The 15,043-nt window shown below is 35.1% G+C and overlaps 1 protein-coding gene across 1 annotated transcript in view; it reads left to right on the top strand.

Moving 5' to 3' along the window:
• The window catches only part of LOC123564686 (uncharacterized), a 108,361-nt gene that overhangs the window by 51,594 nt on the left and 41,724 nt on the right, over positions 1-15,043 (top strand). Inside the window, exons 21-24 of the mRNA XM_053537347.1 lie at positions 863-952; positions 2,463-2,665; positions 6,401-6,670; positions 10,486-10,652. Coding sequence (XP_053393322.1) covers positions 863-952; positions 2,463-2,665; positions 6,401-6,670; positions 10,486-10,652 — 730 coding nt within the window. The remainder of the gene's footprint in view (positions 1-862; positions 953-2,462; positions 2,666-6,400; positions 6,671-10,485; positions 10,653-15,043) is intronic.

Here is a 15,043-nt window from a genome sequence, read left to right as displayed (position 1 = left end):
TCTGTCTTGAATACTTGTTTTTAATTGCACATTATTTCAGGGATTAAAAGTACATAATGACAAAAATGCAGAGTGAAAGAAACAAAATCCTTTCATAAAAAAGTGTTCAGTAGTAAATTACCCCACTTGCGCTAAAAGAACTTAGAAACTACTGAATAAAATTTAATTATTGTTCATTTGTTTAACAACATATAAAAGCTACTCGCTTTCAGTGGGGATGGAATGTTCCAACAAGGTTTAATTTTATACTTTATCGAGAAGATAACACAAATGCGTTATTTTTATACACACCCCGTTCATTTCTTTGACTTTAATTGTACACGAGTTCTGTTACACATTGTTTTTGTAAGTCAGGTCAGTTCTATTCAAGTCAAATAATCTTTATTTATATACAAGTCGGGGTTTCAGATCAAGAAACACAAGCTCTAATAAGCTTTTAAAGTCGACTAAATACATTAAACATGGTACTAAAACATAAAAAGCAAATGCAATGAATATTGATAAGAAGTTAATACCCATGATTATACGTACCTGCACATGTAGCATTAAGCCAGGCAATAAATTCACTAACACCAAAATTAAGAAAGGCTGAATACTCATAAGAATAAGTACAACATTCTTTTGTATCTGTAGATATCACATCAGATCACAATAAGCTCAAAAATCACAAAACTGACAGGGAAAGCACAATACAAGCGGGTAACAAGACAAAACAAAATGTTACTCTACATAAACTGAATGATTTAATTTGTGCAGCTGTACATGAGACAAACACATGGGAAATAGAGAATAAGCTCGCCAGCCTTTCTATAATTTCAGTACTTTGATTGTTTAACATGCCATTTTTATGTTCTAATTTTAGACGAAAGGCCGCAGGAGGTAAGCAAAGAGAAGCAACCGTGTTTGGACAAGTGCACGTGAGAACTGCAACACCGCCTACTTTTACAATGGAGTAAGTTTCGAATACAGTGAAATCAGATACCTGTCCCGGTCCAGATTTTTTTTTTTTTTTTTTTTTGGGGGGGGGGGGGGGGGGGGGGGGGGGGGGGGGGGGGAGCACCAGCGAGACGCATTGCTCCGAGCGGGAGTAGGTACAGGAGGGGTCCCCCCACCCCGCTCGTGGGGTGTCAGATGGTGTCTCCCTGGATAGTTTTGAAATATCGGTATGAAATATATGAATCATAGAAAATACTTTATGAACAGTTACACTACGGAAAAAAAGATTTTGTAACGTGATCTTCATGGAACTTTTCCTGTCAATCTAAAACAATTTATGCATGGACAGATAAGTAAATAAGACAGCAGAAATGTGTGCCAAAGCAGAAGCATTTAGATATTCTTAACAATGGCAATTTCGCCCCATTTCGTAACTATCTCTTCTTTTAATTAGTTTTAAACCACAATTGTCAGGGATTAGCATGTTTCTCATAGAGTTTATGATGTAATATCATCATTTCTTACTTGTAACTATTTTACATTGTTCTAACGTACAATTTGCCGGTTACAAAAGCTCTTCAGAGCATAGGCCTATCTTATTTTCCCCTACTGAAGATGGAGAGAATTAGATTTGGCATTGTCTGTCCGGTTGTTCGTCCATCCGTGCATGCGTCCAAAATCGAAAATGCCTATAATTCAAAATGTATCGTAGCTAATTCAACAAACCTCACCTAATTATCAATTATCTCACATATAACATTGTCCCCATTGACCCAGTTTAAGCGGTGTTTTCCCTTGTTTGGTAAAAAAAGAGACTTTGGACTGTATCTAAGTAACCTTTTGATGAATCTTCATGAAACATGATTCAAATGTAGATCTCTGTAGGACTGTGGTACATGCACAATTTCCTTCAGGATTACTTCAGTACCTTTAGGGCTGTTGCCCTTTCATTGTTTTACTGTTTTACAATCCATAAATTCTCACGTAACAAAATTATCCATTGACGGATTAAGATGAAAACTAATACAAAAATAGATAACAGTAGGGCAGTTGCGTAAATGCAATTCCGGTCAGGATATTTTAACTACTGTACGTAATCTGTGTATATATATATATATATTGGAAATAGAATATGTTTCAAAATATATTCCCCTCATTCATAAAACATCCAATCCGACAGGGGATATAAATTCAATGAATTTGTTTGTTAGTATATACCTTGCCGATTCAAAATAGATATTATCTTATCCTAGTGACATGCGAGACTCAGACGCACACCTCAAAGTTTAAAAATTACACCCTGCTAAGTTTTCAGGTCAGTTGTAATATGTTTCATTCAAGCAACACACTATAATGACAATAGATTATTATCTTTTCACTGACACCATCTTGATGTTATATTCGATTTAGTTATGATTGAAAGCGGTGTACCTTAGTTAATTTCAGTGACCTTCACATTTTTTATAAAGGTTAATGATAAGCAGGCGTGCTAATAAGAGCCACCATGGCGCTCTTGATTATTTTAGCTTCAAGATTCCAAAGATTTTAAGAACAAGTTCAAGCGGAAAACTTTTCAATCCAAACAACCAGCTTGGTATGTTGACCACTTTGACGAGTCCATGTTCAGCATGCAGCTTCCAGTGGGAATTATACGCTTATGACTACCAGTTCTGTGGCCCAATATACGAGTGTTGGAGGGATTTGGAATATTTAGGCCGATTTATCGAGGGTGAGTCTTATTTAACCGGAATATGTTTTTGTGCATTTCAAGTACTTAAATATACGGTTGAAATGTCGCACATAAATTAAGGATGACATGCGGAAATCAAAGTGTATAAATGAATATATATGGTATAAAGGTTGTATAAAAGTTAAAACAAAACATTAAAAAGTTAAAACTTTAGTACTTTTGGAAAGATGTCATACGCTACGCAGCATGAAATTGATCTATTAAATCTCGTAACTTCATGTACGTTTTGATGCGATACCCGTCAACCTGACTTAAAATTAGCAAAAATCTTGTATCAAAGACATTTGTTTTTTTTTCTCTCTTTCAAATCAAGTTTATTAATCGTAAAACTACTGTAGATCAAATAATGAATTCCTTTTTATTGCAGAAATTCATATATTTTACCAACGTTACGACATTTCAGTATAATGCTATGACTCTTCTAAAGGTTTTCGTAAAAATTTTCATTCACTGAAAATGGCTGTAAGGTCACCTTGAAATATTTTTGAGGGGACATGCAAAACTTCTTAATGGTTTGTGACATCATCTATGTCAGACTGATTGGTGATATATGACATTTAGTGTCGATTATCCATAAAATCCACCTCACTTACACATGTCTGACTGATAAAAATTAGAACTATTCTGTTTTTATAATTTGATACATGTATAAATGTTTTACATTTTGTATGTATGTAATGTTTACCAGTTCATGTTTGCTTATGTATCTAATGAAATGTGTTTGTCTCTTCTCGTTACGTGGAACATGCTAGCGCGTGCGCTACAGTCTGATATTCTGAATGATCTTTCAGGCAATATGGGTAAGGAAAAGTTTGGACTAAAGTGTTATGGTCTAAATTGGTGGTTTTAGAGACAGTAATTGCTAGCAGTGTATAGTGTTGCTTCAGTGTTTGTCAAGTTTTTTGTGTGTGTGTACCTTTTACATATTAGTTTGTGTTTAAATTGTTAGTTATAGATGTGATCTTCAAAAACAGAGGCAGTCGTTTGAAATACTTTTTTTGTTTCTGCGAGCTGTGCAGCATTTCTTGCCATTGACCTGAAGAGCTTTGAATACATGAATTCTTTTAGAAAGATTAACAAATGAAATTATCCTAGTCCTCTCTGATCTCATGTTTCTTCTCATGGTCAAAAAATGAAAACAAATAAAGATGAAGTATTATGTCGAGGTATTTGGAGACCCTGTTTTTGTTCGCTAATATAAAATCCGGCGCCACTTACCTTGGGGGAAAAGGCGTACAACAATAGGCTTGTATGAATCTCCATTTAGAAGAGTCATTCAGGGGCGACACACACCGTAAGTGGAAGTTTCTAATGCTCTTTCAGACGGACCTCCCTGAAACTACCCGTCCGGTGTATGTGTGTTAATTACTTTCGGGCAACTTGAGCAGTTTTGTTGATCCGGCTACTAAATGTTGCCCACGAAAGAAGCATTGAAGTTTCGGGTTTATATTATATCTTATTCATAAAAATGATAGACTAATACATTGTATAACAAATTCGTATTGTGTTTGTTTTATGTGCAGGAAATGTAGTCAATGTTGTTTCGTAATTGCTTTTGTCTTTATCTTTCAGAGTTTATTTAGACTTGAAATACTGTTTAAAGTACAAATTATGTTATAGTTTTTTTAATCATTTTACAAAAACAAACAAAAAAGTCTGCAGATCGAAAGCATTCTAAAATGGCTCCAAGGATGGTAGTAACAATTTATAAAAGATATGCTTAATCCTAAACATGCTGGACACGATTTTTCTGCCTTTGCCGTGCAGTCTGATCATGATCTGCACTGTTCGCCATTCAGTCAGTATCTTTTTGGTAGACATCCCTTTTTAAAACAGTTAATGGTATTGTCCAAATTGAAAGATGGGCAGGTTCATTATAGAAATTTAGCAGAGTATAAGGGTTAATCTTTTTACCCAAAGAATATATCAAAGAGTTACAGGAAAAGTTGCAGTTTCAAAGTCTGACTAATGACTTTTCAAATATTCCTTTTTCAAAAGTTTACCAGTGTAATAGATGAGCTTCAGTTGAGCCGTGTCATGGGAAAACCAACATAGTGGGTGTGCGACCAGCATGGATCCAGACCAGCCTGCGCATCCGCGCAGTCTGGTCAGGATCCATGCTGTTCGCTAACAGTTTCCCCAATTCCAATAGGCTTTAAAAGCGAACAGCATGGAGCCTGACCAGACTGCGCGGATGCGCAGGCTGGTCTGGATCCATGCTGGTCGCACACCCACTATGTTGGTTTTCCCATGGCATGGCTCAGTTGAGCTTTTGTTTCATTTCTGTAATAAACAGCTTAGTAATACTTCATTTCATGTAAACAAAGTTGATATATGAATTTTATTAAATCTTGACCAAAATGCTGATATCATTCGTGTATTCTATGGACAATGTTTAGATAATACTGATCAATATGATCCTAGTAAGCAAAATCTTGCCATTATTGATACTGACTGACTTTCTGGATCTTGTGCATTGAAAAAAATAAATTAAGATTGCCCATTAACATTATTCTATTCTACAGTACAGCAGCAGACGTTCGATTTGGCTTCAACTATTGAAAAATATGCGGCAGTGTTTCTGCGCAATATTACACCGCTAAATCTAAATCGGGTATATATTTCGCAGACAGCTAATTAATATTCTATTTATTACATACTCGTACATTTACACTTATAAATGACTGATTTACATATTGCCTTTAACATGGTCTAAAATAGAAAATATCTACGTAACGCGGCGACATATAGTTATAGAGGATATTACATGAGTGTCTTTTCGTATTGAATTTATTAAACGAGTTGAATAAAATAATAAAATGCGAGGCTTTGCCGAGCATTTTATCAATTTTATTCAACAGGTTTAAAAGGGAATCGATCCTACAGATTTTCGTCGCGACGAAAATCAGGATCGATCCCTCTACGGTAACATGCGATATACCGAATGAGATATATACTATCGAATTAAAAAATGTGTCCTTCCGTCAAACTTCGGATGTTTTGGAAGAATACGCTTTTTCGCTGTGCCTAATCTTGTCCGAACCGCAACGTCATGCACACCAGTACAAATATGTGCAGTGCTGTTTTAATTCCAAAATCTACCTTTAAAATGAAACGGAATCGATGCTGTCATTAGACAGTTCTTTTCAAACCTTATGTGATGAGTTGAAGTCGGATCGATTCTCGATTGAGGCAATGCCTTATTTCATATTAAATTCAATATAGGAAGTCACAAGTGTAATATTCTTTTTATCACATGTTAGCTTTTCCTGCTGAAACAACAGCAGTTCTACTTTCTTTAACTATTATAAAACAGTCAATTTGACCAACGTTTCCTATACTTTAAATGGCTTTATGACACTATAGTGTATGATCATCTTTATTTAATGGCTTTATATCACTCCCGCGACGTAAAACATGTGATAAATTGAAATTACGTCACATACGCGATAAGAAATTATATGTCAATATTGCAGTAGATTCTATTTCACAAAGATCAAAAGAAGTGGTCTTTTACAATATATATGTAAAAAGCATGCAGAGTAATAACTTCATTTTTGCTTGAATTTCAAGGTCGTTGCAATGTCTTTGAAGCATGCAGTTAAAGTCACTTTAATCATTTTAGAAACTTTTGAGATTTTTTTATCAAATTTCCGTGGCGTAGTAGGTAGTTGAAGTATACTGTGATTCTGATAGTGCTGCCTGCTATTACAGGTTCTCAGTCTCAGGAACTTACCGTTCGCACTGAGGTGTTTGATCATTACCTTGACGTCGACGACTTTCAACTTCGCCTTACTGTAACTGATGATGATTCTGGTATCAGTGGCGTCCGGATTTTGAATTTAATTCGCAACCACCCACCCGAGGGCGGTAACTGTACCATCACGCCAGAAAATGGAACAGCAATGTACACGAACTTCACGATCCAATGTCCGGATTTCATAGACAGGGAAGGCAATGAGATTGCCGACTATAAAATAACATGTAAGTAATGTTTTAATCTTTCAAGTTTTGCACGTATGTAATAGCCTTTGGAATTCTTAAGTATTATTAAAATATTTGCTCAAATTGATTTGTGTTTTTGTTCAGTTCTGGGCTTGAATTCATTAGCGTTCTATGTCTGATATCTTGACCTATTTTCAAACGGTATATACTTAGGAAATAGATTTTAGTTTTGCGTGCATTGTTTCTGAAGGAAAAACGTGTTTTATTTTCCAACAAAGCACGCAAAGCTAAAATCTGTTTCCATTTCTAACACGTTCGAATTACACAAGGAAGGGATACTAATCTGGAATCCTTTTTAGGCGTAAACGAGGGAGCTAACCTGAATACCCGAAAGTAGGTCATTTTGCGAAACGTATTCTAATCGACAAGACAATACACGGTAAAATCCTTTTTATACGTCCGTTTGAAAAACGGGACGTATTATGGGAACGCCCCTGGCGGGCGGGAGGGCGGTTGTGCGGGCGGCGTCCACAGACTTTGTCCGTAGCATATCTTCTTCATGCATGGAGAGATTTTAATGAAACTTGGCACAATTGTTGGAGGTCAAAGGTCAAATTCAACAATGACTTTGTCCGGAGCATATCTTCTTCATGCATGGAGGGATTTTAATGTAACTTGGCATAATTGCTCACCATCATGAGACGGAGTGTCAGTCGCAAGAACCAGGTCCCTATGTCTAAGGTCAAGGTCACTCTTAGAGGTCAAAGGATAAAAGAATGAAAACTTTGTCCGGAGCATTTCTTCTTCATGCATGGAGGGATTTTGTCATGCGCAAAAACCAGGTCCCTAGGTCTAAGGTCAGGGTCACACTTAAAGGCCAAAGGTCAGATACAATAATGACTTTGTCCGGAGCATATCTTCTTCATGCATGGAGGGATTTTGATGCAACTGTACACCATCATGAGACGGAGTGCCATGCGTAGGTCCCTTCTTTAGAATTATTTCCCTTTAAATAGCTTATATTGTAACTTTTTCATTACTAGTCGTAGGGAAAAATCGAGACTACTTATCTGTAGTACAACATGCATGTTACATCCAATTTTGAGGTGTCTGATCTCTACCTGGTAAGGATTTTTGTGTGGACTTAGAATTTTTTTTTTTTTTTTGGATTTTTTTTGTTAAGATTAGCTTCCCTTAGTTGTTACTATAAATAACTTATATTGTAATTTTTATACGCCCGAAGGGACGTATTATGTTATGACGCCGGTGTCCGTCTGTCCGTCCGTCCGTCCGTTAGCAATTTCGTGTCCGCTCTGTAACTCTTGAACCCCTTGAAGGATTTCAAAGAAACTTGACACAAATATTCACCACATAGAGACGACGTGCAGAGCGCTTGTTTCAGATGACTAGCTTCAAGGTCAAGGTCACACTTAGGGGTTAAAGGTCATATGAGTGTGTTTCGTGTCCGCTCTGTAACTCTTGAACTGTTTGAAGGATTTCAAAGAAACTTGGCACAAATGTTCGACACACTGAGACGACGTGCAGAGAACTTGTTTCGGCTGACTAGCTTCAAGGTCAAGGTCACACTTAGGAGTGAAAGGTCATATACGACTTTGCTGTGTCCGCCCTGTAACTCTTGAACTGCTTAGAGGATTTCAAAGAAACTTGGCACAAATATTCACAACACTGAGGCGACCTGCAGAGAGCATGTTTTAGATGACTCGCTTCAAGGTCAAGGTCATACTTGGGGGTCAAAGGTCATATATGACTTTGCTTTGTGTATATTGCTCTGCATTGCAGTGCTCCTGTTTTTATTTGGCAGATCCCTTTTTTGTTCTCTTACAATATTTTTTTTGTATTACTTCCCTTTTTTGTTACTATAGATAGCTTATTTTGAAACTTTTTTATTATTTGCCGTAGGGAAAAACCGAGACCACTTTTCTGTGGTACAACATGGATGGTACCTCCAATTTTTAGGTGTATTTTGACATAACTTTACCTGGTTAGAATTTTTTGTGGACTTAGAATTTTTTTCTGGATTTTCTTCTTTTTGTTGTTCCTGTCCTTTGGGCTTCAACAGTCAAATTCTTTAAATTTTGCTTCCATCCTCTGATGTAACCCTTCGTGCGTATATTGCCCCGCTTGGCGGTGCTCTTGTTTTATAATTGACCGTAGAGAAAAACCAAGAGCACTTTTCTGTGGTACAACATAGGTGTTACTTTCAAATTTAGGTGTATTTTAAGGTATCTATACCTGGTAAGGAGTTTTTTGTGCACTTAGAAAATCAAAAGAAATACAATAATTACTAAACAACCACAAAATGTATATGTGAGCGGGGAGGGAGAGGTCATTTTGATGGCAATATTTAGCTAAAGCTCCTGATTGAAAGCTTTAAAAAATACTTAAAATTTTGAAAACATGCCTAGGAAATGCAGTCTGAAATGTGTTATATGTGTATATTTTGTCCAAAAAAAAAAACCAACAAAAAACAAGCGTTTTATCGTTGGCATTGCGAGATAAATTCGTTTCATTTTTTTCTATACATTAAATGTAGCAAATTTTGTCAAAATGTGTAAAAAAAATACAGTACTGTAAATGCAGCAAAAATTCAATTTTGAAAAAAAAAAAATTCCCAGTTAAGTTCCCTGTACTTTTTTGAGTTGGTTGTCGATGACCATTTCATAATAAATTTGGTAGAACACATTTTAATGTTTCAGAAAGGAAAGCTATGTGTCACGGATAAAAAGAATATCACATTTGTGTACTTCCACATTAAATGTATTAAACTCGAATAAACTTCATAAAATGCTCAGCACAACCTCGTATTTTATTACTTTATTCATCTCGTTTAATAAATTCAATATGAATAGACACTATTAGTTACACTGCTTGTTGGTGACAGATACGAGATATACGCTGTCAAGGAAATCAGGCGAGAGCAAAGCACAAAACACAAAAGCTCATTTATACAAGTTATGAACTGGTTTTGATCAGAAATACAAAACACTTTCTGTTCCATCCTTTTGAAAATCATCAGATTTCACGATGTCAGAAATGTCATGAACTTCGGCTCTCATCCCGTTTCCTGTTAAATCCTTTATCTTGCACGTAGATTAAATGATCCTACAACAAACTGCTAAGTGACAAATACGTTAATTCCTTTGCTTTACGACGATTTAACTTAAAACATGATTTCTACGGCCGTGTCTACCATGCAGATTTATTGTCATTTCCGCTTCTTACGGCTAACTTCTTACGGCCTAAACTAAATAGGAGAATGAAAACGGCAAGAAAACACTAAATTTACTCATGAAACGATATCTATAGCTGGGGCTAAATCATGTAAATAATCTGACTTGATTCAATTACGCCGGCGAGGTAGCCATTTCTTTTTAATCAAAATTCATATTGGAAAATTACCAGCAGGATATGGAATATATCCTGTCTGCACATAGACCAATAGAAATGCAGGCGAGATAATGTATTATTACATACTCGTTTCTATTCCCCGGTAAATTGCAATGGGACCGGAAACGTCAATATTTTTTCCATACACTGACACATGAATTTCATATCGGGTGCATGACGTAATTTAATGCGTGTCTTTGCATTAATTCTATTATTTAGTTCGGTATTGTCAATCTTATTTAGGCTATTGAACAAATTTATTATATCTACACTTCAATTTTTACGTGTAGATATGTATGTATAATAATTAGGTTATTGTCTTTGCATTGGGAAATATGCATGAGTTCTGCAGCGCAATATCCTTCAGCTATAGAACGAGTGCACACAAAGCTAATAACCTGTAAATATCCTCTATTTATTTTTCATCTGAAACCTTTTTATTTAAGGTGACACTGGTGATGGAATGAGTACAGTGTTAGAAGACACATGGCCATACTGGGAAAATAAAATGCTTCCGGTAGGGGACAAAGAGGACGGCTATAAATTGAGATGCAGTGTGACAGTGACAGATGAGCTCGGGTCGGCAGGAACATATCCTATACCGGAAGTCACGGTACATTAATCACTTATTCAATATTTATATCCTATCGTCGCACACTCTGACCCATTAAAACTACGAAACCAAAGGTGGTGAGTTAGATCCCCCGTATCTCCAATTAAAATAATTAACACTTAGAAGAGTCCTTTGTAAGAGTGTTTAACACATGGCACACAAAAGGACCAGAAAAGCTTCTGGAATTGGAGCGCTTTCTACATCTTTCAGTATCCTTTCGCAATTTAATACCAATATTTTTCTCGAGGAGTTGTCCGTATGGGTAAACGGTGGTAATAATAAGTAGTTTCACACACTCACACGCGCACGCACGCACACGCACGCACTCGGTGCCACCTAATCTCTATCTTTTCACGCAGTTGAGAATTAACAGGCAAGATATACTTTTGTTATTTAAGAGATTTTCTAGGGGAATCTTCTTGCAACTGTGTTTTAGTTATTTAACACGCTACGTTTTAAGATATATTAACAGTAATAATGTTGCTCAAAAAGTCAGAAAAATATCATGAAAGGAAAGGGGAAAGAAATTAGTTATAAATGAAAAGAAAACTCGGAAGAATCGACTGTGCCGGTGAATTTCATCTAGAATGCCATGTTTTTTTCGTGGTGCCCGAGCCCGGTATGACTATAAGACTCAACACTTCTGAAACAGCTATTTCATTTCTTAAGAAAAACTACTTACGGGTTTTAGCACTAGCTTAACATAAATAATAAAATTTGGTTAATATGACATTAAGTATAAATTAATATACTTTCGAAGAATGCCAGTAGATATAGTCTTTAGTCCAAAAGTCCATAAACTGTGTCTCAAAAAAGAGACTCAAACCGGCTGTACGCTTTACAAGAACAACCAGACTAAACAAATTATACTATGGCATGCGGAATGCACATTAATTAATGCCTTAAACTATAGGTTTAACTGTTAAACTTAGGGTTTAACGCCTCTTAAACCCATAGTTTCAAGTGCTGTATGCACAAAAATGTTTAAACCGGGGTTTTAAGTCTTAAACTACGGTTTAAAGTCTTTTAAACCCATAGTTTAACAGAAAACCAATCAACCGAGCTAAAATCATGGTTTAAAGTGTCAACTGACCTGTTAAAACAATGAATTATGTATTCCACTTTAAACCCTGGTTTAATACTTTAAACTAGGGTTTAATGGTCAAAATGCACAAAAAAAAATTTAAAGGTTAAACCCTAGTTTAATGCCGTTGAAACCACAGTTTAGGACGCAGAATGCATATTAAATTCTTAAACTGCGGTTTCAAGTCTTAAACCGTGGTCTCTCAAACCCATTGTTTAAGAACGGACCAATCAGTTTAGCTAAAACCGTGGTTGAAAGTGTCACGTGTAGATTTAGCAGTGTAATTCATTGTAAATTCATAAAAATTTATAAGATATTTGTATTTTAAAAGCTAATAACACATATTGATTTTTGTAAAAAAAATTTTTATTTATTTACATATTTATTTATATTCCATAGTAAATCAAAAGAATATTATAAATACTACTTTAATGATGATATTTCTCTAGTTCTTAGAGTTAAATAAGTCACTATTGACGTAAAGACACACAAACATGATGTTCCTTTACGTTAGGTCTAACAATAGACGAACACTGTGCTCAACGTCATTCCGAAGACATAACAGGCCAAATAGGTACAAAATTATTCAACACAAGAAAAAATGTTGTACAAGAACTCTTGTAATTTTTATAGGCAATGGATATAAGGCAAGAAATAAGAGTTTGTTATTTGTAGATTTAAACACATATGGGTCCATCTGAGATTCAATGGCTGCTAGGTTGCATTGGGTAACTTATTGCGAACAAGTTGTTAGTCAGTTGGGTAGATGTGCTCTTTTTATATATTTCAATTTATCTTTGTCTCAATTTCTGGCTTGTTTCCCAGAACTTAAAAGTTGTGTTCTATTTTAATATAATATCATCCTAACACAAATTACCGTATTTGCTCCAACAATGTTACACTTTGCCGATAATCTCCTTCGTCTGCAAATCCAGTTTGCAAGTTTCGTCCTATATCATTGAAAACAGTTTCGACAGTGCGAAAAATTCGGTAACATCGTCGCTGTCCGCCGTATTACATATATAGATACAGTATTGCTTTAATGTGTAAACATAAATTCCGCGGGTCATATTGGGAAATGTCACGTGACACTTAAACTGTGGTTTAAGCTCTTGTGATTGGTTGGTTGTTAAACTATGGGTTTAAGAGACTTCAAACTGAGGTTTAAGGCTTAAAACCACTTGGAACTATGGGTTTAACAGTTAAACCCGTAGTTTAAGAGAATTAATGTGCATTTTGCACATTAAACCCTAGTTTAAAGTATTAAACCAGGGTTTAAAGCGGAATATATAATTACAATGTTTTAACAGGTGAATTGACACTTTAAACCGTGGTTTTAGCTCGTCTGATTGGCTGTCTGTTTAATTATTAGATAAGAGACTTTAAACCGGGGTTTAAGACTTTAAACCCCGGTTTAAACATTTATTGTGCATACGACACTTGAAACTATGGGTTTAAGAGGTAATATGAAATTAGGTGCTACCTAAAAGGCAGAGCTCCCTTGAAAAATCTGGAATTATCTGGAATTATGGATTCGTTTTGGAAGATTATGTTCTATTAGATCTATTAAAATTATAAGTATTAATGATAATTCATGATTTCTGAATGCATGTTTTAGACTGCATCAAGATTAATTCTTGACATGGGAAAACTCGAAAGATATTCTATATATAATCAAAAGAAAGTTCGATATAGATTAAAATCGGCACCAAGATAAAGAAAAAAACGTATTTGAAATTTTTTTGTTATTCTTATTAAAACGTACTGTACTGCATCAACAATTTTACATATATTATTATCATACTGGAAACCAGTCACACATGATAACTCCTTCAAATTGAAAAGCTTGAACCTTGAAAATTTCAAACCTAACAGAATCTCATTAGGCCAATAGCCAAAGGAATTCTGTCTCTTTGCGTGTGAATGTTTGGCAATGAGGACTTAATGTAAAAAGTTAATGTTCCAATTCTAAAGTTAATAGAAATTAGAATTTACGTAATCCTGGAAATGACTATTGTAATTCTTTTAAATGTCATTATTGTCAAATTTTGGTTCTTTTTGGAAGGAAGAATGTGTCCAACTTTCAGTCAAAAATACTGCTATAAAAGATGCCTGGTATGGGAAAATTACAATCATTTACATGACTGTTACAAAGCTTGTTTTCAACCCAAAAGACTAGCAATTTTTAAAAGTTAATAATCAGAATTTTACCTAGAGAAAAACAGTGTTTGCCGAAATTCTCGAAAACCCCCGTTTATTTACTGAACTTCTAAGTAACAATCTATGGCTTTTTATGGTTAATCTTTTAGCACTAGAGAATAGGGATGGCAGTAAAAACCTTGATAGTTTTAGTTTTTTTAGAAACTCTGGTCAGTGATTTTAAAGCTAACGGATGAAATATATGTGAACGGGGAGAAGAGCATTATTTGCTTTTCACAGTTCAATGCCTGTATATTTTGATCCTAAAGTTTTTGGGGGTTTTTTTTAAGTTGTGTCTCCTGACTACTGCACAGGCACTACATTGGAACCTGACATCACAGCTATAAACACTTGTTAAATTTCACATGAATGACTTTAGTTATACAATATTTTCAAAACTCATAATAATACAAAAAAAAAAACCTGAAATAAAAAAAGGAATTAAAAAAAAAAATTCTGGTTCAGGTGAGATTCGAACTCACGATCTCTGGATTTCAACGCGAAATCGTTAACCACTACACCACTGTGGACTTATGACGTCATCAGGGCAAACATAAGTATATAATAAAGTTCAGTAATGGCAGCGTGACGAAAGTCATTTCAAAATGAAAATATTGTATTTGATTTCTTTTTTCGTCGTAGAAAATGTATTCAGCACTAATTTCTTATTATCAAATGCTCATTTACATTTTTATTCAATATTCAAAGCAGTAAGCGAGACGCTTTTGTCAACTGTAAACAGTAAGCGTCTACTGACGTCTTTACTGATTAATTACTGTGTGCATAGTGCACATGAAAAAATCCGAACAACACCGATTCCAAAAAGTACCACGGATTTTCAACTCGATAGTATACACAGTTAGGTCTCTCTATTCATTTTCTTTTTCATACGTCTAACCGTAATGCTTCGCGGCGCCGGTAGCTCTGCTATTAAACCCTGAGTTTAACAGTTAAACCTATAGTTTAAGGAATTAATGTGCATTCCGCATGCCATAATTATAATACACGATAACAAGTACATACGTAATATTGATGTATATTTTTACGGTTTTTTTATTATTTCTTTTATGCAAAATATGTGTCTCGTGCTATCTCAATATATCAAGTA

The sequence above is a fragment of the Mercenaria mercenaria genome, chromosome 2 (assembly GCF_021730395.1).
Source record: "Mercenaria mercenaria strain notata chromosome 2, MADL_Memer_1, whole genome shotgun sequence".
NCBI lineage: Eukaryota > Metazoa > Mollusca > Bivalvia > Venerida > Veneridae > Mercenaria > Mercenaria mercenaria.
The sequence above is the reverse complement of the archived record's forward strand: the minus strand, read 5'-3'. Positions and strand labels throughout refer to the sequence as shown.